The 26222-nt window shown below is 39.2% G+C and overlaps 2 protein-coding genes across 2 annotated transcripts in view; one reads left to right on the top strand and one right to left on the bottom strand.

Annotated features, from left to right (window-relative positions):
• ZMYND8 (zinc finger MYND-type containing 8) overlaps positions 1 to 19177 on the top strand; it is a 48187-nt gene extending 29010 nt beyond the window's left edge. Inside the window, 14 exon segments of the mRNA XM_066330642.1 lie at positions 450 to 505; positions 961 to 1038; positions 2060 to 2175; positions 3220 to 3701; positions 4047 to 4187; positions 6807 to 6959; positions 7641 to 8144; positions 8618 to 8989; positions 10287 to 10477; positions 11024 to 11104; positions 12072 to 12150; positions 12666 to 12905; positions 13077 to 13234; positions 13515 to 19177. Coding sequence (XP_066186739.1) covers positions 450 to 505; positions 961 to 1038; positions 2060 to 2175; positions 3220 to 3701; positions 4047 to 4187; positions 6807 to 6959; positions 7641 to 8144; positions 8618 to 8989; positions 10287 to 10477; positions 11024 to 11104; positions 12072 to 12150; positions 12666 to 12905; positions 13077 to 13234; positions 13515 to 13529 — 2666 coding nt within the window. The 3' untranslated portion in view covers positions 13530 to 19177.
• A 2262-nt stretch (positions 19178 to 21439) lies between these two features.
• EYA2 (EYA transcriptional coactivator and phosphatase 2) overlaps positions 21440 to 26222 on the bottom strand; it is a 48839-nt gene continuing 44056 nt past the window's right edge. The window contains exons 13-15 of the mRNA XM_066330640.1: positions 25523 to 25644; positions 24618 to 24718; positions 21440 to 22073 (exon numbers count right to left, since the gene is read on the bottom strand). Coding sequence (XP_066186737.1) covers positions 21993 to 22073; positions 24618 to 24718; positions 25523 to 25644 — 304 coding nt within the window. The 3' untranslated portion in view covers positions 21440 to 21992. The remainder of the gene's footprint in view (positions 22074 to 24617; positions 24719 to 25522; positions 25645 to 26222) is intronic.

The following is a 26222-nucleotide window of genomic DNA, read 5'->3' as shown; positions in this document are numbered from 1 at the left end:
CTTAGAGAAAACATTTCCAATAAGGTAGAATCATGGAATGTTTTGGGTTCATAGGATCATTAAATGGTTTGGACCTCAGATGACCTGATCCAATCTGCATCATTTAGTTCCAACCCCCAAATTGCTTTAATGTTTTGCATCGTACCTCACTTGATTGAGACCTAATTGAGAAGATCATACAGCACATCCCTCTTTGAAAGGGTGTGTCAGTGGTGGGAAGGCTACAATAGGCTACAAAAAAGAGCACTTAATGATTATTAAATGTTACATTGAGAAGAAAACTGTTGTTCTGCTTTTGCAAGCATGTAGTTCATGCATATGTTTTTACATAGTTTTTTTAGATCTTCTCTTTTGTTTTTATGGACAACTTTTATATCTAAAAACTGTTGAATTTATCTTATTTCTACTATAACAATTTTCTCGGTTAAAGCATTTTATTGTTTCCTCAGGAAATCACAAATTGACACAAACAGCAAAAGTCATCATCAAAATCTGTGAGCATGAGGTATGAGTGCCTCAATTAAATTAATTGTTCTGTATGTTTAGTATTCCATGCCATGTATTTGTGAGTGATGTAATACGTGTTTTCCAGGATGTGTAATGCAGATTTATAATTTTTGTACATTTCCTTACATTTAGGTATGCATATCCATGGTCTGCAGAATGGCATTTGGCAAAGGCATTGCTAATGTGTCTTCCACTAGGATATTCACTATTTATAATTAACACCTGTGGGGAGGGGAGGGAAAAGGAGAAAGTGAATCTATGGATTCTGCTCAAAGGCACCTGTCTTGTTAATGAATATTTGGAGCTGGAAAAAGAGACCAACATCTTCTGATGCATAGATGTACTTTTTGTAGTTCTTTTATTGTAACAATATGATTTTTCTCTGAATAAATGCAAATGACCACACTTCGGGCTCTGTCTAATCTCTCCAATAACTTTGTTTTTTCTTTCCAGATGAATGAAATTGAAGTATGTCCGGAATGTTATTTAGCTGCTTGCCAAAAACGCGAGAATTGGTTTTGTGAGCCTTGTGTAAGTTAAGAATTATGGTAGTCTAGCTACTACATGAAACTAGCAGTTCTCATTTGACTGTTATCCCCTCTTTGGTTGAAACTTGTGGTGGTTTCTGAGTCAAGGAAAGCTGCTGCAGTTTACCAAGCTGGCATATCATCCTTGTGGAGTCAGACTGTCTCCAATTACTTAGCTGTAAGATTGCAGGTTTTCACAAAAGGATTGGTCCAGTCAGAAATAATTGCAAAGGCTGTCAGCAACCAATTGACAAGTTCTCTGTCCTCAAATAGGAGGTAACTGCCCTGTGCCAGCAGTGCTTTCATGTGGTACCCTCAGTGCTTGGTGGATTTCTGAAATGTGAGCCTCTCTCTGCAGAGGTGCATCAATTTAGACTTGATTTTTCTTTTGTGACCTATGGATAGGTTGTTTGTTTAATACTGTTTAATACTGAACAGAATTTAGGAAGTCTTCTTAAGATTCTTAAGTAGAAGTGTGTAATTAATCAAGTTCTTTCTTGGACTCTCCTGGTTTCAGCTGGGCTTTTCTTCATGGCAGCTGGGACACTGCTGTATTTTTGATTCAGCATGAGAATGATGTTGATGACACACTGATGTTTTGGTTATTGCTAAGTAGTGCTTGCCCTAAGTTAAGGACTTTTTAGTGTCTTATGGTCTGCCCAGACACAAGCCTAAGTGTGAATCAGAGCATTTCAAAGGTTGGCTCTTATGTTATGCTATATATTTGGAGGGGACTAATCAAAAATAAATTAATTAAGAAGGGCAGTTATGATAAATTCAATGAAGATGTGTAGGGTTTTATGTTTTGGGAGGTTTTTTTAATATCATTTTATCATTTTGTCCTCTCAGGATTTATTATAGTTTATAGTAAAATGGAATCTTGTATTTGGCAAGTGCCTCGTGCATGTTGGATCTTTACTGAATCTAAGTACTACATACAGTCTTTTATAAAATCCTGTTTATTATCAGATTTGAAGGTAGTACTGCTTACATTTTCTTACTGTGTATTTTGCATCTTCCTCTAGAGCAATCCTCACCCTTTGGTCTGGGCTAAACTCAAAGGCTTTCCATTCTGGCCTGCTAAAGCACTGAGGGATAAAGATGGGCAAGTCGATGCCCGTTTCTTTGGCCAACATGACAGGTGGGAGTTGAACAAAAGGATGTCTGGCTGAACTTAAAAAATTCATGTTCTAGTTTTGTGTGTCTGCAAGTTTTTGGATCCTGTCTTTAGAACCTTCATCGTAATAAACTGGGTAATGTTGTAGCAAACAGAGTTTTAGTTCTTTACATGATGTCTGTAGAATATGAGCTGTGTTTGTAAGATACATACATAATCTGGTGAGTATGCAGCTTAATTCCTGTGTTTGGTGTTGTGCTGGGGAGAACTGTAGTTCTTAAAGGTGGAAGAAACCAATGAAGTATTTTGTCTAAACATTATGGGAATATACACACACCTGTAGGTTTAAAATATACAGAAATACAACCTGTGTTGAAAATGCCAGTTTTGCTTTGAAGGGAGTTCTCTGTACTTGTGAATCCTCTGCTTAGATGGACAGACATGATGAGTACAAGTTGATTTGTCATGAATTAGAAATATAAATCTATAATAACGTGCTGTAAAAAACCCCAACTATACAGGACCATGGAATAATTAAGTCAAAGTTCCTGCTAGGTTAGCATCTTGGGAGGCAGTTTCAGGGTCTGCTTTATTTAATGATAGATAAAATCTGTCCAGTACTTGCTAGTAGAACTTTTCCTGGCACTGAGGAATTGGCCAGCCCAGCCTGGGGTGTAAAATGTTACTAAGAAAGTGCTTGTGAAGCATTCATTTCCTTACGTGCTTTTTACATTTTTGTGCTATGACAAATAGACTGTTTAGCAATGGCTGTCTTGCAGTTACACAAGTGTTCCAGTTAGGGAGATATTTGACCAGTGTTAAGTCATGTTTTATTGCTACTGAGTAAAACAAAATAAGTTGGTGATAATCCAAGGCATGCAATTTGCTTACTTACCAAAACTGAGCACTGAAGTATTAAAAGAATGTAATGATGGCTCTTTAAAATTATCTGAGCTTCTAATATTTTTATGATTAGTCAAAAATTAGTATGTGCATAAAAGTTGGCAATGTCAATTCACAGTATGAAATGTAGTTATATTATCTTTTATTTCTCTGTTTTATATACAGGGCCTGGGTTCCAATAAATAATTGCTACCTCATGTCTAAAGAAATTCCTTTTTCTGTGAAAAAGACTAAAAGCATCTTCAATAGTGCAATGCAAGAAATGGAGGTTTATGTTGATAACATTCGTAGAAAATTTGGAGTGTTTAATTATGCACCTTTCCGGACACCATATACTCCCAACAATCAATACCAAATGTTGTTAGACCCTGCAAACCCAGCTGCTGGAACTGCAAAGACAGACAAACAAGAGAAAATCAAACTGAATTTTGATATGACAGCATCACCCAAGATCCTGATGAGCAAGTCCATGCTGAGCAGTAGCACAGGTCGCAGGATTTCACTGACAGATATGCCACGGTCACCAATGAGTACAAACTCATCAGTTCACACTGGGTCTGATGTTGAACAGGATGCAGAGAAAAAAGCAACTTCCAGTCATTTTAGTGCCAGTGAAGAATCCATGGACTTCATTGAGAAAAATACAGGTAAAAAAAAAAAAAAAGGAGGTACAGGACTTTGGAAGTGGACTAGTTTTATTCCATGTACTTTCTAAAGGCAGGCTGTATTATGACTTAGTTTATGGAAAAATTAAAAAAGGGGATGTATTTAACTTTCAGTATCACAGATAAGAAAGAACAGTTCTTTCAGTCACATTGAGAAGGAATGAATAATCTTGAAAAGTGACTGAATCTGTTCAATTTAAATAGCAGGAAATAGTTGTGACTATTAAAGTCAATGGAGAGTGGAAATAAATAAGAAAAAAAATTAGAATTGTCACGAGTAGGTGTTCTGGTTTTAAATGTGTCTTGATTAATTTTGTACTTTTTCAGCTTCTCCAGCACCAACAAGAACAGGTCAAGCAGGGAGCTTGTCAGGCAGCCCCAAACCTTTCTCTCCTCAAGCATCAACGCCAATATCCGCTAAGCAAGAAAGAACTTCCACTCCAGGAAGCATTCTGAATCTTAACCTTGGTTAGTTTTGACATTTTAAAACCTAATATTCTTACAGCTGAACAGATTATGGTGATGTCAGTGCAGCATAATATGGACAAATGTGCTTGTATGTGGCATTAAATGAACAAAGGGCTTTAAATGAGGCACAAATGTAATTATTGTTTCATCAGATTTATTTGGTTTCTTATCTTGTAAAAGAAAGTTTCCGTTATTTTTTCTTGTTGATGAAAGGAAGTGGTTAAGGGATAATTCTTTTTCGTAGCTGAACTGTACAAATGAGTGTGTCTAAACAGTAGGTAAGTTTCTAAAGGTTGTAATTACATGAACATTGCTGCTCTTCACCACTCAGTCTCTCTCAAGTGAATTGCTGGCAAGGTTTTCTTGTGATATTTAGGACTTAGGATTGGTTAGGGCTTCTCTCTTGCTGCCTTCACATCACCTCACTGATCATCCCTCTCTAGGGAGATAGATGGATGAAAGGGATTAGCAGAATTCCTGAAGTCTTGAAACTCTGTAGAAGTAAATTTTGGGATTGTGGAATTTTGAAAGATGGAGTAGGTAAGTACCAAATTGGTAAAATAGTTCTGCAAGCCAAACATGTAAAGCAGTTTCCTCAGTCATGCTTTGTTCCCGTGGGTGTTCTGATTCAGTTCTGGCAACTTTTTACCTCTGGTGCATCAGGATTTTGCCCTTTGGTGTTAGCCAGGTATTTCAGGAAAGCTTAAGTTCAAGTAATGAATTTATGTCTTCAGTGCCTTACAGACATTCTAATTCTGGATACAAGCTCACAAGTCTATTTTTCAGTGGGTCATATGTGTGGACATAATTGTAGAATTAATTTCTTCTGCTGTACTGCAGCTGTTTGTCACCTCAGATGAGGTGACAATGCATTTGGATGTGCTGCAGGTTTTTGGGCCACAGATGAGAGACATCAGCTGGAGCACTTTGAATAAATAGCATAGATTGAAAAATCTAATGTTATAGTCCATGAGTAATACCATAAAACAAGTGCTTGTATGCTCTCAAGTAGAGTATCTGGGGTTTTTTTCAGGTTTAGGGGAATTTCCTTTATTTAATATACTTTTTGGTGATGAGAGTGAAAATAACAATCCTTCTTCATTTCATAGTGTCAGCTGTGCCAGACATGGGTTCTTCTGTGGATGTTAGAATTTTTCCAGTATAACTCATTGTGACTCATTATCATACGTGACATGAACTGGATTTCTCTCTGCAAAAACAAAAGTGAGAGTCCAGAAAACAAAGACACTTTGTATCTTCAGAAGAGTGCTAGGATGACTCTGTGGTCTCCAATTCACAAAAAAAGAAGGAAAAATAACAGAAATGAACCATCTGTTGCTACTGTCAGACTTGCTAATTTGAAATATGGAGGTGTGAATGAGCAAGATATACAGAGATTTGGGGGGAAGAAAAACGTATCTCTGACAGTATAGGACCTGCCCTTGGATAACAGAGGCAGGAAACAATAAGAATAATTGATATGATATGAACCTTGATATGAAATTCAAACTTACAAAGAATGTTTTGTCAGAGGAATCATTGGTTCAGCTCTTTGTATTTATTTCACTTTTCCCTGACTTGTACCTCAACAGAAAATGTTTTGTAAATATATATCTATTTATAGTCAAATAAGGCAACACTGTGTCATATTTGACTGCTCTAGAATGAAACTTGAAAAGAAAGCACAAATACACATTGTACAGTGTTACCTTTTGCCTTCTCCATAGCCTCTGGTTTTCCTCAGCTTATGGCATTGGCTCTTCTGATCCTACCATGAGAAAGATGAAGCAGCTAAATTGGCCAAACATAATTCTTCTCTTCATATTTTCCTCTTTCTTTATGGGTCCTTTCTCTTCCCCCCACTAACTTCAACTGGTTTAGTGCCCTGAGCACTGATGGAATGTCAGCACTTCTGGCAAAGGGTAAAGGATAGGACTGTGCTATAGCAAATACAACTTCTGGAATGGGAAAATTGAAGCAAAAATGTGAAACTTGGCAACTAAGGCAGTTACACACTTAGCACTGTAGTGTGTATTCTTTGCAGGCAGATGTATGCATTTCAGAGTGAAAATTCTACACATGTAGATGAAAACTCAAGGTTTTGCTGGCATATAGTGAAAAATATATTATTCTATCTTGACTTACTAATCTATCCAGTGAAATAGTCCACATTTTTATATGTATTCTCATGACCTAAATTTTGGATTTTTAAATGATGGCTATAAAGATTTTATCTGTCTTACAATCTTATAAAGATTTTATTTCTGTTTAATTTTTTTCTGTGAAGGTAGTACTCCTAGTCGTAAATAACAGCAGTAGTTTAGCAGAGGTGCTGTCAGACAGCTTTACAAACCAGCATGGGGATTTCTTGATAAATTCACATTGATGGAGAAAATGTCCCCATAATTGATGCCTGTGTTTTGTGTGTGAAGAGAAGAAGAATCCATTTTTTGCAGTAAAGTCATTTTAGAGTTATTATTTAGCCCATAATTACAACAAAAAGTGCGGTATGTTCCAGATCGTCTGCGTTGCTCTTCAGCGAAACGTGTTTTATCTGGATTCTGATCTCAGTTCTTTTTTGTCAAATCTTTTTTTCTCGGTGTGTGTTTCTCTTTGCAGACCGCAGCAAAGCCGAGATGGATCTGAAGGAGCTGAGTGAGTCGGTGCAGCAGCAGAGCACCCCAGTGCAGCTCATCTCTCCCAAGCGCCAAATCCGCAGCCGCTTCCAGCTCAACCTGGACAAGACCATCGAGAGCTGTAAAGCACAACTGGGTGAGTGGCCTTCGAGAGCACAGTGGACATGGGAAGGACACACTTAAACTGGAGGTTAAATAAGTATTCGAATGGTAAAACTATAAATATTTTGTTTTAAAGCAAGAGTAGAGAATATTCAAACTCTTTGAGGCAAGTAGAATGCACTGAGCTAGTTTGCTTTGAAACACAGCGAGACCTGACGCTTCAAATTTTTGTCAAAAAGCTTTCATCTTTTAACCTTTGTACCATTCTGATGTAGATAGTATGAGAGGATTATAGTCTTATCTGCTTTGTTGAAAAATTGGAGAATTCTGCCTAAATTGTCAGTTGCACAAAGTAGAATGAATGTAAGTAATTATGATCAGGTGAATAGCATTGCTGATTTTCAAGGTGGCTTCCTGTGGATAAAAATAATTCCTTTTTTTATTTATTTGCCAGCATTGGGTCCTGAGTTGAGCAAAAGGCCTTGCATGTGGTGGTAAAAAGCAGTGAAAAGAGGGCCATTGAATGAAATAATGTTAATTAGAGTATGCAGAAAATCATTCTTACACATTGTGGTGCTGGGACAGGGCACTAAGCTTTGTAGCTTAAGTTAAGGTGATGGGATGTGTACACTTTGTTCCATTATATAGGGTATTTTCTTGGTGATGTCAGTCAGTCTGATGTCAGCATGGAATGTACTTTCCTTCCCACAATTAGGAATAAATGAAATATCTGAAGCTGTTTATACTGCAGTAGAACACAGTGACTCTGAAGATTCTGAAAAATCTGATACCAGTGACAGTGAATATAGTGATGAGGATCAGAAATCAAAGAATGATCAAGAGGATGGTGAGGACAAGGAAGGTGCAAGAAGTGACAAAGAATCATTGAGCTTGAAAAAAAAACCTAAGCCTCCAGCACAGAATGAAGACAAAGAGGAACTTAAAAGCACAAGCCCAGAAGTGGAGAAAACAGAAGAACCAGTCAAGGAAAAGGCTGTTTCAGACACTGAAAAAGAATTTTCTGAAAAGGGAAAGAGTTTACAGCATCCTGCAAAAGAAAAGCTGAAAGGTAAAGATGAAACAGACTCTCCAACTGTGCATCTAGGACTGGACTCTGATTCTGAGAGTGAACTTGTCATCGATCTAGGAGATGATCATTGTACTCGTGAAGGAAGAAAAAACAAGAAAGAATCTAAAGAACCTTCTCCAAAACAAGATGGTAGGATAATTTTTTTCCTTTTTTTCCCCCCTCTATTCTGTAGGGCTGTTACCAAAGTTAGAATTGCCACCTTTATTTTTGCATTAAGATTAAAATACCTGTATTAAAATAATTTTTAGGAGTGGTTGTTCATCCTTTGCAACTATGAAAAAAGTTTTCAGTGCCCCTTGTTTCTGGTTTAAACAAAATTAGTTTTACTGTTTCCTTTCAGCAGTGTAGAACTATGAATATCCATAATTTGTCACTCTGTGACAAATGTAGAGTTTATATTGCAGTTATTACTACTTTCAGTTGAATCTTTACATTTCCATGACCCCCCAACATTTCAGGTATTTGTAGAATATTGATTACTTTTGAGGAAAATAATTCAAAGCAGACTGGAAGGTACATACAGCTGTTCAGAAAACCAGATGGAAAAACCATGAATCAGCTGTGTTGGTGAAAAGCTGGCATAACACCTTATGTTTGCTTAGTTGTAGGTAAAACTCCACCTTCCTCCAGTGCAAGCACCCAGCCTCTCCCAGAAACTCCAGTCCTCACCCGCTCCGCATCGCAGACCCCCCCAGCTGGCGTGACAGCAACCACCAGTGCTGCTTCCACTGTCAGTGCTCCCTCTGCTGCCACAGGAAGCCCTGTGAAAAAGCAGAGGCCTCTGCTGCCCAAGGAAACTGCCCCTGCTGTGCAGAGGGTGGTGTGGAATTCTTCAAACAAATTCCAGACATCTTCTCAGAAATGGCACATGCAGAAGGTACAGAGACAACAGCAGCAGCAGAGCCAGCAGTCTCAGTCACAGCAGCCTCAGTCCTCTCAGGGGACAAGATATCAGACAAGACAAGCAGTTAAAGGTACACACTTTTCTAACTCATATGATAAACCCATTAACTATTCCACTTGCATGTTTACCAGTGTCACCTCAGTATCTACAAATGGCTTCCAGTTTTATCTGACAAGCAGCGGATCTGAAGGGTTTTTCAGAGTATGATTTGACAACAATGAAATTACCCGGGCTCCAGGATTTGTCTTTGAAATGCCTGTTGTTTAACAAGACTTTGATGCTAGTTTACTGAGCAAACAGCTCTGGCATTTCAGAATGTTTTCACAACTGTTTTCTCACCATCCCTTTGCTGGAGCCTTCACCAATAGCTGGCACAAGGTAACAGAAGCCTGTGCTACTGTTGATTCCCTTCACTTAACAGCAACTTTATGTAAATCAGCTTCATTTGTCATTTCAAGTTAATAAACTGCAATATTTACTGCTGTGCCTGATGAGGAGACATATTCCACTCTGCTGAACACCACTGGCACACAGGGGATTTTTGTAGAGGAGAGAGGTTTAAGTGATGTTTCACATAAAGACATTTACAGAGGCTCATTTTTCTGGTTCCAAACTGCTTTTGTTTCTGTTATTTAAGCAGTGTTGAGGAAGTGGTATCTTTCTGCTTGTAGACTGCACAAATTGATACAGAAATATTCAGTGAGGAAAAATAAATGTGAAAATTGGAGAAGTTAAATTGCAAAACTTTCAATAGAATCATACTTCAATACATAACGTAACAGTATGGGCTAACCCTCACATTGAACCCATGAGTTTGTTTTCCCAATATTGCTTACTATTGAGCACATCATGGCAAGGTTCCATTTTAAATATTATAGTCTAGAAATCTATCACGTGAAAACTATAAAAGCTATAGATTTCTTATATACTGAATTGGCATAAACAAAAATATAGCACATAAAGATGAATAAACGGTTTATTTCAGTAATTCCACTACTGAGGATATTGGTAATGAAGATGTCTTTTATAATATGAACCAGTAAAAATAGCTTGAAAATTTTATTTGTAAAAAAACACTATTTTAAAAATACTCCAGCAGATAAGTCATTAGAACTGAGGGAAACATCTGCACTGGCCAGTCTAAAATGAGTTTCAAAGTTATATTTGTCTCACTATTTCTTACAGTTGTGTACAAGTTCAGTGGCTGGGCACTGTGTAATTAATCATTAGGTGGTACCATTGTATAAATAAAGCAAATCTGAAATGGTTACATGCACACAGTTCAGTTAGATATTGGAGGCAGACGTTTGCCTGTTGTTTTCATAATTCCTTGTGTAATTGATCCCCTCAATGTTCTCTTTTCTTAGCTGTGCAGCAAAAAGAGATCACCCAGAGCACTTCCACATCCACTATAACCTTGGTCACAAGCACTCAGCCTATTTCCATGGTTACCAGCTCTGGATCTGCAAGCACACTTTCCTCCTCACTCAGCACAGACTTGCCAATTGCAACAGCTTCTGCTGATGTGGCTGCAGATATTGCTAAATATACCAGCAAAGTAAGTTCTGGAGGAAAGTTTTAAGCAAGTTGTACTTTTCTTTTAAAACACCCTGTAGTTTCATCAAGTGGCAACTTGTTATAAATGTTATAATTGTTTATGCATTAAACAAATGCTAAGTTGTTAAAGAGAAGAGAAGGTGTTGTACTGGTGTCATAGTGACAGTGAGGGAAGGGACATGAGCCTTCCATACTCCCTTAGATATTCAGATTAAAAAAAATCAATGAATGCTATACATTTTTGCATTGGGTTTCTTCCCCACATTCACGGTCATATTTTTTTTGTTTATAAATGATATCAATAGGAATTTCTTAGAAAAGTGGAAGGTCAAGCAGTTCACCTGTTCAGGACACTTAAAAATCAGAGTACTGATCAAAATTGTTGTGCTCTACCATCTAAAGAAGTAGAATCAGGTAAATTACATATATTTAGTGAGAGAGAGAAGGGTAGCAATATAGGTTCCCAGTAGAGGGGCTGAAAGAAAATGAAAGTGGGAATCTCTCAAAAATATATATCAAAGAATTATTTTCCATTTTTGTCTTTCAGATGATGGATGCCATCAAAGGAACAATGACTGAAATATATAATGATCTTTCAAAAAATACTACTGGAAGTACAATAGCTGAGGTTAGTGTAAGATTAAAAAAAACCCTCGTATTTTCAGTTTGAAAAATGCAAATTAGTATTTTTATATATGCAAATAACTGCCACATAACTGTATCTACAAAGGATTATATATGGAGATAACTAATTTCTGTGCTGTTTTAGAAGTAATGAGTAGAGTGGTGGAAAAAAACACTGAAAAAATACCAGGTGGGCTCTGTAAGATAAGCATTAAGCCATCAAACCTAGGTCCTTCAATCTGCTGACAAGCATTTACCACCTTGTTTAAAATCAGAAAGTAAGTAGTTTTTTTTCAAAAATAAAATTTTTGTAAACTGTGTGGTACAGTAGCTTATTCCAGTCATGTGATTATGACCATAATTTTTAATACTTCTTTAAAATAATTTCAATGTTTTGAATTTTTAATGAAATACTATACATTGCTTTTAATAGTTCCTAAGGGTGGGACTTAGTATCTTATAAGGGGTTTTTTTAACCTTGGTAAAAACAGATTAAGCAGTGCAAACTAAGTATGAATGGGAACAAATAAAGCTTAAAGTGTGATGATTTGTTTACCTGCTTTAACCAAAATAAGGAAGTCAAAGTTTTGAGCAAAGATATTTGTATTCCCAATCCACAGTGAATAGATAACCTTGCTTTTCTAAGCTACACCTACTTAAAAATAAAATAAATAAATAAAATTTCATGCTAATAAATGCAAGTTTCAGAGAAATCAAGAGTAAGTTTAACAGAAGTTTTTTGTCTTCAAAGAGTCCCGTGCTCTTTATAGTGAGCAGATCTAGCAAACAGATATTTAGAATACTTCACACTTTGGTTTGGGGTCTACTATTGTCTTGTTCTCATGTTAATATGAAGGAGCCTTGATGTAAACAATGCCTGATTGCTTTGGGCACGGTTTTGTATATAATAATGATGTATTACACACCATACCCTGGTTGTTATTGCTAACTATTAAATTTTTCATATTTAGATTCGGCGTTTGAGGATTGAGATAGAAAAACTTCAATGGCTACATCAACAGGAACTTTCAGAAATGAAACATAATCTAGGTACGAAAATGATAGTCCAAAACAGTGTCAGGAATTGTCCTACAAGTGAAAATGCTTGTAGTATGCGTTACCTTCATCACATGGTGCTGCACATTGTCCCCCTTGGAACGGATGTGTTTTGCTTTGTAAAGAAACCAAGATACGATGAACAAAGGAGCTGAGAGAAGAGGTGGAATCCCCTGTATTTTCTGAATATTGGAGCAGAACAAAAGTTTGGGCTTGCAAAGACAAACCATGTTGTGCTCTTGCTGTATTCTGGTCCTTTGTGGGACATCTAGAACTAAAATGTTAAACAAATGGAAGGTAATAGTTAAAAATCATGGTGCCAGAATTAGAAAAGAAGATGGAAGACTTGCATTTGTTGAGTAGGTATGCAACAAATGCCCAAACTCGGAGAATAGCTTAACTGCTAGTTTTAATTTCATGTTGTCTTTAAACCTATGAATATTACTGTTTTGCTCCTTGCTGTTGTGGGGTGGAAAATGCCAACCCATCTTTCTCTGGGTTTTGAGTAGAACTGACAATGGCTGAAATGCGTCAGAGCCTGGAACAGGAACGAGATCGTTTGATTGCTGAGGTAAAGAAGCAGCTGGAACTGGAAAAGCAACAAGCAGTGGATGAGACCAAGAAGAAGCAATGGTGTGCCAACTGCAAGAAAGAGGCCATCTTTTATTGCTGTTGGAATACCAGCTACTGTGACTACCCCTGCCAACAAGCTCACTGGCCTGAGCATATGAAATCTTGCACACAGTCAGGTAATGGTGCCTCTTACACAGCTGGGGGGCTTTGGGTGGGTAGATGGATCCACAGTTACTCAGTTCTTCATGTGCAGATGTGACTGAGGAGGGACTGTGGACTTGCTCCCATGATTAGTGGCTTTATTCTCTTTTTTCCTTGGCTTTATTCTCTTTTTTCCTTGGTTTTAGCTACTGCGACGCAGCAAGAAACAGATACTGAAATTAGCACAGAAACACTAAATAAATCATCCCAGCCCAGCTCAAGTGTGCAGTCTACACCCACAGAAACAGCCAGCACTCCTAAGGAAAAGGAAGGTTCAGTTGATAAAAGCAAAGAGAGTGTTACAGTGAGTATCATCACTTCAAACACAAATAATGTGTAAGATTTCTCTGAAACCTACCCCTAAAAACTTCCCTGGATAAGCCAGGAATTTATAACCATTTGTCTATTTCAAAGAGTTTTGGGGAGTGGTAAGAATTGTGGGTTTTAATCTTCATTTTGTAATAAAACCTCCTGTCCTCTGGGAACACCCTCTCCCCTTCCCTTCTTCCCAGTAAAACCTTGTGTTGGCTTGACTCATCATGCCAGCCAGGGGGGACTGGACCTCTTTCTCTCTCTCTCTCCAGGACCCATCAGTGTAGTTCTGCTCTGGATCTTTCGATACAAGTTGCCTTCTGATAAGCAATACTGACTGCAGCACTTCCAAGCCCTTCTTGCCTGGGGGTTCAGAGGCCAAGCTCAAGACCTGCATTCAAACCAACTTACTTTCTCACCACAGACTGCCATTAGGGTACCACAATGTTCCATAACACTGAGACAACACTTCACCTGGATCTACGGTTAACGGAGTTTGAAATCCTCCATAGCATCTACTCTGATAGTTTTCAGTAGGCAAGGATGAGCAAATGCTCTAAAAAAAGGGACTTAACATTACATATATAGAAAATGTTTATAGAGAAGATTCTGCTTTATAGGTAGGGCTTGACTATTAGCAATTTTGGCATCATTTTTTTTCTGCCCTTGCAAGATTTATTAAATGAAAAATTTTAGTGGGGGGGCGGGGCTGATCCTTCAAACCCTTACACATGATCCTCCACATCAGTAGGAGCCTTGTTGTATTTTAAAATATTAAAAGCAAACTAATTTTGTAGTATTGTGATTCCAGCATGATGTCTCATCGAGATAGTCCTGTAGAATTGGGAAGCATAGTAATCTAGAGAGCTGTGTTCATTACTTGACACTTTTGCTACTGTCTGGTGTTAGATCTCTCGGCTTGAAATGTCACCTAAGGGAGTAACTTGGGGAACAGATTTGAAGAGGGGGGGGAAAAAGGAGGTGCTGTTTCACTTAAATGTTTTGATGAAGTTGGTTAAACTCACTTAATGTTCATATGCATTGTTATGGCAGCACAAGCTTTGTATTACTGGGGAAGTAAGGAATGTGAGACCTAAAACCTGCCAGGGAATATTCCAGTTACACAGATATGAAATTGCTTTTATATAGATGTTCTACCTGAAACATCATGCTGCATACATTGACCATGTTCATAATTTGAATTTTGTTTTATTAACAAGGAAGTAACCTGTGAATTCATTAAGATGCAAATTTTTAACACAAAGAAAACATCTGACATAAATTGCGTTTCATAATAATAATAATGTAACATCTAGGTGGAATTTAATGTAAAAGCTGAGGCTTCTACTGAGGTTGCCTGTGCTGTCTCTGCAGATAGCAACAGGTGTGACAAGCAACCAGCCTATAAAACTGGTCCAGGTACCGCAGACCACCACCTATATTCCAACTACTCAACCCACAATTGTAAGTACAGTGTCATAATTTAAAGTCTGCAGCAATGCTGTTCCTGGCATTAAAATTGCTCAGTATCTCTGGGGGGTTGTCTCCACCTGCTGTTGTATCAAGAGATGAATTCACTGGTGTAGTCTCAACTCGCTGTGCAAAATGCTTTATTTTGCTGTGCAACATTCCACCCTTTCATTCCATTCACAGTTGCAAGGATCCAGAAATCTTTGAGTCTGGCAAAGGCACTGAGGACAGGCAGAGGCCATTTCACATTATTGGTCCGTTTTGTGTATATACTTGACCACAACATCAGTGTAAATATATAGAATTCATTTTAAATATCTTTTAAATATTGTTTTGTCTATGGTATCCTAAAGAGATTTAGAGATTTAATTATTTCTGAGCTATGCTTGATATTCCTGTGACATCTCAGTACCTGCGAAAAAGAATATGCATTTGTCAGCAGTGTCTCTCCCATGCAGTCTTGCACACATTAGCATTATGAAATGAGAAATCGCATTGGAATCAGACCTGGGTTTTTTCCATCGAAGGCTTAACCGAGGACATCCGAATTCCCTAGTGTCAGTCACAGTAGATGGGACAAAAGTGAGTTGGATTTTTGTATTTTATATTAGCCTGTCATATTAGTCATATTAGCCTGTTATTTCAGCTGGTTGTGCTCTGCAGTGCTCATGTCAGACAGCTCCTGAGCTGATGCTGCCCTGGTCACAGCACGTGCTCTGCCTCTGTGCTGGATTCAGCAGGGAAGCCCATGTGTGGGTAACTTCATTTCTCACTTAAAATACACTCTTACAAACTGTTTGACCCAACAGTGTACCTTACCCACACTGTGACTGTGAGGCCTGATGTGCTGTAGAAGTTCCTCTGTCTCTCACTCCTGTGTGGTGGTGGGTACACACTCCTGCACAAACAGGGCTTCACAGCCATCAGATTCCACACTAACACAGCTCTTGGTGGGCACGGAGACTTCCCACATTCTGAGCATTTCAGTTCCACTTGGTCTCAGCTGAGACCACTGTGCACCTTTGCAGCATTGGCCCTGGGTTGCTTGGACTGAACTACCATAACAATAAGGTTTTGTATGTGTTTTAAAATCCAGTAGCAGACTTCTAAGACATCAGGCTTCTTTTGTGAATAGCTGCGAGGTTGTAAGATCCTATGGTGGTTTTGTGTAATATTCAGAAAAATGGCAGTTACCCTCATTGGTTTTCTGTAACACAAAGTGTGTTGAGTTATGTAAAGCAGAATTGGAAGGTGTGAAAGGTTTCCAACTTTATTTGTGCATGTTTATAACTTTGTACACATTTGCATTAGTCTTGCACAGCTACAGACACCTCTGTATTCTAATGACTGCACGTGCAATTTAAATAATTTTAAACCTTAGTGCATGTTTAATATGTATGCAAAATGTACATATGTGTAAAACTGGCAGAGGTGGAAAATTTACCTCTCAGGGAATGATCTTAACACATTTTAGGAGTCTCGCACATTCCATATTCTGATCGCGCTAAGAACTGAAACTTAATTATTTCCATGTGTGTAAGTGTGTATATTTAAAAGGCAACTGTGGCAACCCTGATTTCCCCACCTCCAGTACTGACAGTGACTTACATAATGGCTTCTTTAGAATTCAGTTTGCATTTTGTGTCCAACTAGGAATTTCTTCCTCTGAACGACTTCCATTTGTATTTTCTGGGTACCATTTCCAGTGAACCTTGTAAACACATCTGAAATCATTACAAAATGGCAGTAATCTTGAATTTATTTAGCAAATTGGTCCCATGTTTGTTTTTTATTCTTCCTGCAGTTAAAATAATGTACAAATATGAACCCATCTTCTTTGCATTCCAGGGAATGGAATGAGTAGGCTTCTGGAAGGCACAGACTCAGTCACAAAGGAGCTGTAATCCATCTCAGCAGGGATACTCAGAGTCTTTGTGGAATATCATTAAGACACTCATGTGGTTTCTTGAATCAGTGTGGGGAAACATTGGGCTTCAGTGAACTCATATCTGTTCTTCCATGTCCTCTCTGGAATGTCACACTACCATTGGGGGAAGATCTGTGCATCCCTTTCAGGTTCCTCAAAATCTCACTCCCTGTTTCTTCCACAAGGTGTTGTGAACTGAAATGGATGCGTTTGTCTTATCACCAGTTGAGCATCACTGGAATTGTATTGGAACACACTTTGCAGTTTGTATGGTAGAGACATTTCTAGACTTTCTCATGTTTTTGGAGGGAGGTTAAGATACAGACTTTAGGTTCAATAAATCCTCTTACAGATCTCCAGAGTGATGTGACCCTGACCAGATTGTTTAACATTCTTGTGCCTTTGTCTCTGCATCTGTAGAATCAATTACCACCTATAGAGATGTCCTGAAACTCCATTTGTTGAGATGTATAAATCATGATCAGTATGATGGAAGTGTAAAGTTTATTCTATATTAATATTTTTACAGGGTGTGTAAGACAGTTCCCAGTAATGCTGATGTTTTTGCTATTGATTTGTGCAGAAGTTAACTTAAGTACTTTTTTTTTGTTCAGATGGATGTTCTTTGTTCTCTTCTGTGTAGACTGAATGCATGGGGGAAAACTTCCTTTTGGGGAAAAAGATTTAAGTAACGTGTAATGAGAATATACTTATAAACAAGGGTATTTTTGTACTCCAGTTTGATTTGTCAGAACTTTTTCAAATGACAAAGGATTTTCTTAGCCCTTTTTCCTCTTCCCATGTATTAGTTTGCAGAAAATACATAACTGGATGTAACTGAAACCCTCACCCTCCAAGCACAGGCAGTGTGTGCAGCCCCTGTAGCACCTCCTGTCCCTGTATTTCTATGGCAGTGATGAGAACACAGGAACTCTTAGCTATAGGGAAGTAATGCACTACTCCTCCCCTGGAATGAGGTAATACTGTGGTAATAAAGGTATTAGTTCTTGCACAAAATTGGCACTAGTTCTGGATTTCCCCTGGAAAACAAATCTCTATTTCTGTGGTCATGTTTATGTGACCTTTAACGTAACAATCTGTTTCTCTTGGTTTTAATCCACAGACCATTTCTGTAGTGGTAAGTCCTTCTGCTGGGACAGTGGCAATGAGAACTGGAGTTCAGTATGTTCAGACCACAATGCCAGTCCAAGTACGAAGAGTCTAACTGCTAACAAGAAGTTCATACGATTGTTGGAATAAATAAATCTAATAGAAATGGGACAAATAAACACAGTTATTTGGATTAACCTCAGAGGTTCAGACTTTAGCTTTGTGTATGTGTACAAAGCATTAATTACACTACATTAATGTAAAGCATTAGTGCTGGCTTAGAAAAGCTGAGGACAGGTAAGATCCATATTAAGTCTATGCTTCTTCTGTAAATAATGTACAATTTGTGGATGTCATTAGAGTACCATCTTCTTTTTATATTTGTATTGACTTTAACTTATAAAGAGCATTTGAAGTTGGAAAAGGAAGGTTTAAAGCAGCCTTACCACAACCTGATGCTGAAAACTGGTCTTGGGAAACTGTGTCAAATAATCTAGTATGGAAAATCTGAACAACTTTTTGCATTTGGAGTGAAAAAAATTTCTGCACTTTGATACTCTTGTGGATTTTCTCTGACCAACCAAGTGAGGAAGGGATCTCTCTTTTCAGTTAGCTCAATTAGGCAAATTATGTGGACCTGAAATCCATAAAAATTTATACTGTTTTTCACAATGACCATTTGACAACAAATACTAATGTTGTTTACAGGTTAAAATAATTTAAAAATTTAATTTGGTCCAAGATGAGAAAATTTGCAAAGTGTAATAGCAGCTGGTTGTAGCAGGATTTCTGATTACTGATATCAAAGATGGAGGAAAGTAAAGTTTGTTGCTATGCTTCACGGTTTTCTTATTTTTAAAAAATCCTCTCAAAGGACTTTTGAGCAAGAGCTAGGTGTGGAGAAAAACATGGATTGGGAAACATGGGCGAAGGACTTCTGATGCTGGGCCAGAGCATGTATTATTTATATGATGGAATTTATGTTTTTCTGTAAGCATGAAGCAGTGCAGTATGAGAGGAAGTCCCCCCTGGAGATGCTGTCTGTTACACTGAGGCTGTAGTACCATTTTGTATGTTGTGTAAAACGAAAGCATTGAACAAAGCAAAGGTGATGTATGTATATGAGAAAATTAATTGTATGATATCATTCCAGTACATTCTGTTGTACATTTTAGTCATGTTGATTTCTCCCATTGTTTATATAAGAATGCGGTTTGTACAGTCTCCAGCTAGTACCTAGATTAGAGGGAAGAAAGTATTAGAAGAAAATAAAAAAAGCGAGAACAGAATATTCATTAATTGCAGTTGTGTCAAAACTAGCCTAGCTGGCCTTATTTGTGAAGCATAATTGCTTTTAGCATATGGAAGTATTTTTTCACATTTTCTTTGTATAAAATTTGTATTAAACTTAAATATCTTTTTTGACAATTGTGTTTCTTTGTGACTAAGACAGGTGACACACACGGTATACTTTGGGTTCCTTCACTTTTTCAAGAAACATCACAATTTTTTTATTAAACTGTTTTAGAAAAATGTTCTGTGTTCCTGGATTTCCAGTTTTGGCTCTATCTGGAGGAATAGTCATTTCTGCACAGTCTCCAGATCACAGGTAATTTCACTTATGTTGGCATCTTCTCATAAGTGTCTCATAAGTGTGGGATCTTTGGATCCAAGCCTGTCCAATCTGTCATGTAGCATTTATTCATTGCTTGGATTGGGGCTGGACAGATACACGTCAGTGTTAGCTGTATTTGTGGGTTAGAAATAGAGCCTCTCATGGTGAGTGCAGTTGTAGCCCCTCAAGAGGGCATGAACTGGGCAAGACTTCTCTGTGTGTGTCTTGATTATGAAGTTAAAAGGAATGGGGAGCTTATGAAACATTGTAAAATCTGTGAATAGTGTCTGAAGTTTCTGCTCTTCTGCTTACCTCATTCTGTGCATTTGTAAAGCAACCACAGTTCACATTCCCAGTGCTACTGTTCACAGAAAAGCACAAAACTTGAAAGCTTGAGATGATGTTTTGGCCTTCCCCATGGAATTTGGATGCTGAAACTAGGCCTTGTGTTAGAGGAAAAAGTGATGTAGAAATTGTTTTAGGAAAACCCACTGCTTTCTGACATCTGTTCCAGCCTGTGGAGGGTTTTTTTTAAAATTAATGAGCATTGTTTTTTTCTGCAGAAGAGATGTTTTCTTTCTTCCTTTAAAGTAACAGGTGCCCAAATTCTAGTAAAGTATGTAGAAAATTTAGAAATCCATAAAACTACAGGTGAAGGAACTGAGCAAGTCCTGTACCTGTGTATGTGCATGCTCCCAGGCCTTTTGGGTATTCCCAAGTTCAAAACTGCTGTAGATCCCTCTTCTATCCATGATTAACTGCCTGGAACAGTAAATCCTTGCTGCACTGAGAGATGAGTGTGCTGTGGTGACTGTAAGGAAGTGGTGACACCCGTGTCACAGACGTGTTTCCTGACCCTTGGTGTGTCCTACCCAAAGCTCTGCTAAGAATGTTAGCAACAAAACCAAGACCTTTCAAACCTTTAAATATATTCAGAAAGCAAAATCTTCCAAGAAACTTGAAAAAAAACCCCAAGAGAATCAGTGCTCAGACAATTGATTCAATTAAAGTCAGGTGTTAAATCTGGAATTTCAAGGAAGATCAATTCATTGATTGATGGGGTATTAAAAGCTGAAGTTGTGCTTCTCTGGGAATCTGCAATCCCTGGCATTTATTCCTCTTCCAAAAGTTTATTTACCAGAGCGCCTACATTGCAAGCATCAGTCAATTCTCCACTGACTTTGTCGCAAATAGGAAGTTACATCACAAGTGAAGGAAACCATTTGTACAGCAGAGAAACCTTGGAAAAAATTCTGCTCAGCAAGGCCTGAGACCAGCAATGTCTGTGCTGGAAAAGTGACATTTTGCATGAGTTGTGCTAAGCCCAGAGAGCAGCTCTTGGCAAATGCCCCCACAGCATGTACTGAAAGGCTGGGTTTGGTCATGCTGATGTGTCCCAGCTGCTGGGGGGCTGCTGCCTTGGATTAATTTGAGATAGATTTTCTGATTTAACTTAGTAGAAAATCCCCTCTCAGATCTAGTACGGTTTTCTCTAAGTGTTTTTAGAGGTTAGGAGTATCCCTCAGGTTTGTGTAGCACTTGTGTAACCCTTAGGTGAGGGCTGGAGCACTTGCTGCATCCTCTAATCCCTCCTTCCAGAGAGGCTTTGATCCTTCTGCCCTTACCTGGTGCCACAGCAAGGAACAATCAGCCATTTTCAAAGTAAGAGATCCTTCCAGGCCCAGAGAATTTAAATATTTTGATGTTAAGATCACCAGGCCAGCCTTAGCACGGTGAGCACACATCCCACATCCTACCTTCAGATCCCAGAGTGGCGGGAGAGAAGGCTCCAGTCCCCCAAAATGTAAACATGTTTTTATTTAATGCCTTTCACTCATCACAAGGTACTTTTCCCCATCCTCAGCCCCAAGACAGCAGCTTAAGGCACCGTGTAGACACATGCACAGTCCATGTCCCATCTTGGTAAGCTTCAAAACCACAGCCACAGTTCTTACCAGCAGTACCATGTGTCCTCACTACTCATGTACACAAAATGATCCTCCCCAGAGTTTGTTCTGGAGAAATGAACTATTAATTTAGAACAGTAAGACTTTCCCCACCCCCCCCACCCCCTCAAAAGCCAGATGAAAAACACAGGTACAGAGCTTAATACCAGAGTAATGAGATTAGTTCATAAATTAAAAAAATACAAAAAAAAAAAAAAAAAAAAAATGGAAAAAAAGAAACAAAACAACCAAAAAAATCAACAGTTTCACTCCTATTTTCAGAAGGTCCCGTGTGATGCGATGGATTGTGCAGAGACTCCTTGCCGTGTCCTCTTCCCCTTTCAAAACCAAGAACGCTGACAGGGAGACCCAGACTTGTAGCATTTGCCTTGTTGATGGCAAAAAGGCCATTAGAGCTCTGTGCCTCCACCTTAGCCAGCAACTGCAGCATCCCAGCGACTGAGCAGGAGGAGTTTCCTCTGTCCAAAGGAAGGACTTGAGACAATATTCTTTGGCTGCAAGTTCTTAAAGGCTTCCACTGAAAGGGTTCTCCTTCAAAAAAAAGAAAAACTGCAGTTGCTGTGGGATTTTTTTTTTTTTTACTAAGAAAACATTGAGGAATAGGTGGAACCGATGTAAGAGTCTGAGTGAAGCCCTCCCAGTGCTAAGATGTTGGGATCTGCTACAAATATTCAAGTTCCAAGGCGTGCCGAAGAGCTTCCAGGTCAGCGTGACAAGAGATTCTCCAGAAGGGCATGTTGTGCTAGAGTGAAACCAAAAGAGTGCAGATTTTTTTTTCTGTTTTTGTATAAAAACTGAGATCAAAACAACTTTCTTAGCTTGTACCCTCAGGAACAGAGTTTTGCACTTGGCCACCAGGTTGTCACAGTGCCAGAGGCAAGGAGGCTCAGCTTGGGGAGAAAGGGACAAAGTGGGAAATGTCTCTGTTCTCTGTCTCTCTCCTATGCAGACACATCCTCCACCATTTAGGAGTATCCTGCCTCACAGGTGATGGAGGATGCTCCTATTTTTTCCCCCCACAAATGAATTAGTAATGTTTCTAGAATTGCAGTATTACTAGAGAACAGTTTTAAGTGAACATCAGCAGTGAAAGCTGTTATCAGTGATTCACAGACAAGGAAATAAAATCTATCTATTGGAAAAGGAAATTATTAAAATTTATAAAAATGTAAATAATGGGATAAAATGCCACACAATCAAGATGCTTTCCAACAATTCATTTACCCAATTAACTGAACAGTAGGTCATACTGCATTTTCTGTAAATGTTGGAACTGGTATCATTGCTCAGATCAATTCTTCATTTAACATAACACTGATGCCTCAGGGGAAGGTGCAACAGGATTATAAAACAGTCTGTCCCCAGAAAACTTTCCTAATTCCCATTTATGGGAAATTATCTTAAATTATTATTCTTCTGCCTCTGATTTTGAATTTGTATTTGCTGTGATAAATCCGAAGCCCTATACACACAAGTCTAAATTTTAACCAGCCTTTTCCACTTGAAATCTGAGCATCTGGACAAAATCTGGACGGTCAGCTACCTGTGACCTACTCTATCTTCTTTATACTATCCTGTCATTCTCCTAAAAGTTGTGAATATACTGTAGGAAAACAACATCTGAAAGCATCTGAAAGGAGACAAAGTATCAACTTTTTAACTGCTGTGAAACAAGTGCAGTTCCATTTCATCAGGGACCCAGAATGTTACCTGTCCCCAGGGTGCCCCAAAAGCCTCCCTGAACAGCAGTGTTCCTTAGCAATAGCTGTGATCCCTGTGGCTGCTTGTGCAGAAAGAACCTCAAATTAATCAGAACATGCTCTTAGATATTAAATTTTTGGTGTGTTCTGGTGAGCCTGGGGTTTGTGCTGGATTTGTTTCTTCTCCAAAACTGTTAAAGCAGTTAAATCAAAGACACAGCTCCTTTCTGTGCTGTGATTTTGTAACATTTGGGACTCTGATTTTCTTTGCCTTCTCCCAAAATGTCAGTCTCTGCACAGTTAGTGGTACATATGTACTAATAAACGTACAGAAAGCCTAAACTGACAGCACTTAGTCCCTTCCAGCACAGGCATAACACTGCTAAGAGTCTTTTATCCCTGCAGGAATTCGGCTGTAACCACGCTGCTCCTGCATAAACAGCTTCATCAAAGCTTCAGAGAAGATACACTTCCCAGACAGATTCTGAGTTCCTTTTCCAATTGTACTTACATGTGTACAAAACCCACCAGTAGTTCCAGATGCTGATGTTACAGAGTGACCATTTACACCCCTCTAACCTTTAAATACAACTAGAGCTGCTCTCTGGTATGTTGCCTGCTGCCTACCAGTAAACAAGTGTTTTCTTTGAGCTGTTTATCAGTGTGTGTAGAGACAGCAAGCCAACCCAGACACATGAAGAGACTGAAATCCCCTGCTCTGCAATTCTGCTTTAAGGGGAAAGGTTATTTCCTTCCCCCAGTTTCTATTAAACCCCTTCCATTAAATTATCTGTTTTTCTTTCTTAAGCCAGAAGAAAACTTGGCCTCCCAGCCACTCCTGTTGTTCAGCAGTTACAGATTTATCTCTCATCAGACAGGTGAAGAAAAATGACCCACGAAACTGGAGATGTTATCGATGCTGTCAGCAAAACAGGGAAAGGCTCTCTGCCTGTCCCCTCCCTTTTTTGTTTTTTTCTGTATAAAGCTCAGGTGTGTAGAAGGTTTGATTAATGATTGTCATCAATCAAAGGAGGCAACAGCCCAGCAAAGAATGTGCTCTACTAATGGCTGAGCTGCTTAGGCCAGGAGACAGGAGGCTCTTGAAATCCCAGCAGAGGAGATTTCTGAACCTCCCCAGCTCCCCATGCAGGCTGGGAGCCCCTGCAGCCTTTGATGCAGCTCTGTTCACTGACCCACTGCCTTTGAAGTGTGGCACTGAGCTGCCACAAGCAGCAGGCCATTGTCACTTCAGCCCCAGTCACGAATTTTGGACTCGTCCTGACAGCTCCTTAACCCTTCAGGAGCTACAAAACCACCTGCAGTTGTAGGTAGTTTTCCAAGGTGAGTGCAGATATTGTTACTTCCACTGGCCAGGAAAAATACACTATAAAAAAACTGGTTTTCTGCTGCTTTGAAGATAACCTAACCTGAGATACAGTTCTGGGGACAGAGCAAATAATGCCCCCCACATTATTTGTAATTGCAAGCTGCTTCAAATGGAGGGAGCTTCATTAAATGCTTAAATAAAGAAAGAGTCATTGCAATCAAAACTTGGAAGAATCCAGCATGGCATCCACAAACTGTACCTTTTTTGCTCCCTGTTCCTCTTCAACACCATCTCCTATTACAATGTACACGGCCTTCCTTCCAAACCTCTGCATTATTCTTTCAAAACAGCTCTCTTTCCCTGAGCAACACAAGAGAAGATACATTTTTTTTAGCTGGACACACACCACAAGCAGAGCTGATATTCAGGTACAGGACCTGGAGTTATCCCCCAGCTGAACTGGCTGCAGCACCCTTTGCTTTCTATTCAAACTGGATCTTCTTCTGAGGCAGATCCTCTCCATCCCATGACAGTTACTAGCACTTGTTTTGTCAGCCAAGGACTTGCAAGTGCTGCCAGTTTTCTGTGGGCTTTGTGACTGTGATGCCCTGCTCAGGCCACCAGCAGGCAGACTGATGTGACACTCTTGGCACTCCGTTTCCAGAGCCCTCTTCTGTTCATTCTGGTTGCAGTAAAAACATGGAAATGCAATAATCCTCAGAGGTTCAAACGCACCAGAAAGAACAGAATACAAAAAAGCCCCAAGCCAACCCTATCAGTACTTATTACTCACAAAGCTTCACAAAGCTCATTCAGCACACTTTACCCCTCTGCAGGAGTGAAAAGATCCAAAGACTGTTTCTGTAACAGGTCCAACCAGACCTTCCCTCCAGCTGGGTGCAGCTGGACATCCCACCAGCAGTCAGTGCTCCACAGGGTGGGTATTTCTATATATCTACATATCTGGCTCATTTTCCCATGGAGACACTTGAGAAGTGTTTTTTAGACTTTTTTTCCTACAGTCTGTGCTAGGTTAAGTGTGGGAGTCAGGATGTGAATTAGATATCTGCTATTATGGAGCTAAAAATAAAGCTCACTCGTTGCATGACTTAGGGACAAAACTTCAGCCTGTCTTAGGTGAGGCCTCAGTCAGTTTGCTCTTACCTGTTTTTGTTGCACTGTAAATGTTTTCAATGGGGAAGACAGTGCCCAGTCCATAGAGCAGCACTTTGGCCAGAGCTGGTATAAGCTGAGTTGTGGTGACCAACACATTCACACAGTTGGGCCTGGGAAACAGAAGTTATTAGAAATCTGGGTTTCTCTCCTTCACCCTGGACTGAAAGATGGTAGGAAGCAAACTTTTCCTGCCACTGGAAGTTCCCAAGCCAATGGAGGATTTTGCAGCCAGAGGAAGATAATGTGAGTACCAGAAATGTCTTTTGATCAGCTCAGTAGAATGAAAAAAACACAAAGCAAACTAGCAGCAGTGATGCAGCCTTACTGCAAGCCTGCGAGGATGTCTTTGGATGGAATTTAAACACAGTGCAGTGATGTCCATGCTGGGTTCTGTGAGTGAACGTGTTCAGGGACAGAAGGGCTCTTCCCTCCCTCTCCTCTTTGGTAAACTGCTCACATGAAAATGGTGCCATGGGTGAGGGAGCCAAGGAAAAGGACTGCTCTGCTTTTGCTCAGTTCACCACCCCAAGCTCACCCTAACCCCTGAGAATTCAGCCTGGCCAACATGAGCAGACTGCCCTCCCACAGGCTTGGCCAGCAAAGTCCTGTAAATGTGTCTCAGCTTGTTTAGAGGGGGAAAACAAGGGAAGCAAAGGAGCTCCTGGATCAAACTCACAGACAAATCTTG

Source organism: Sylvia atricapilla, chromosome 16, assembly GCF_009819655.1.
Source record: "Sylvia atricapilla isolate bSylAtr1 chromosome 16, bSylAtr1.pri, whole genome shotgun sequence".
In the NCBI taxonomy this organism is placed as follows: Eukaryota; Metazoa; Chordata; class Aves; order Passeriformes; family Sylviidae; genus Sylvia; species Sylvia atricapilla.
Note: the sequence above shows the minus strand (reverse complement) of the source record. Positions and strands in the feature narration are given on the sequence as shown.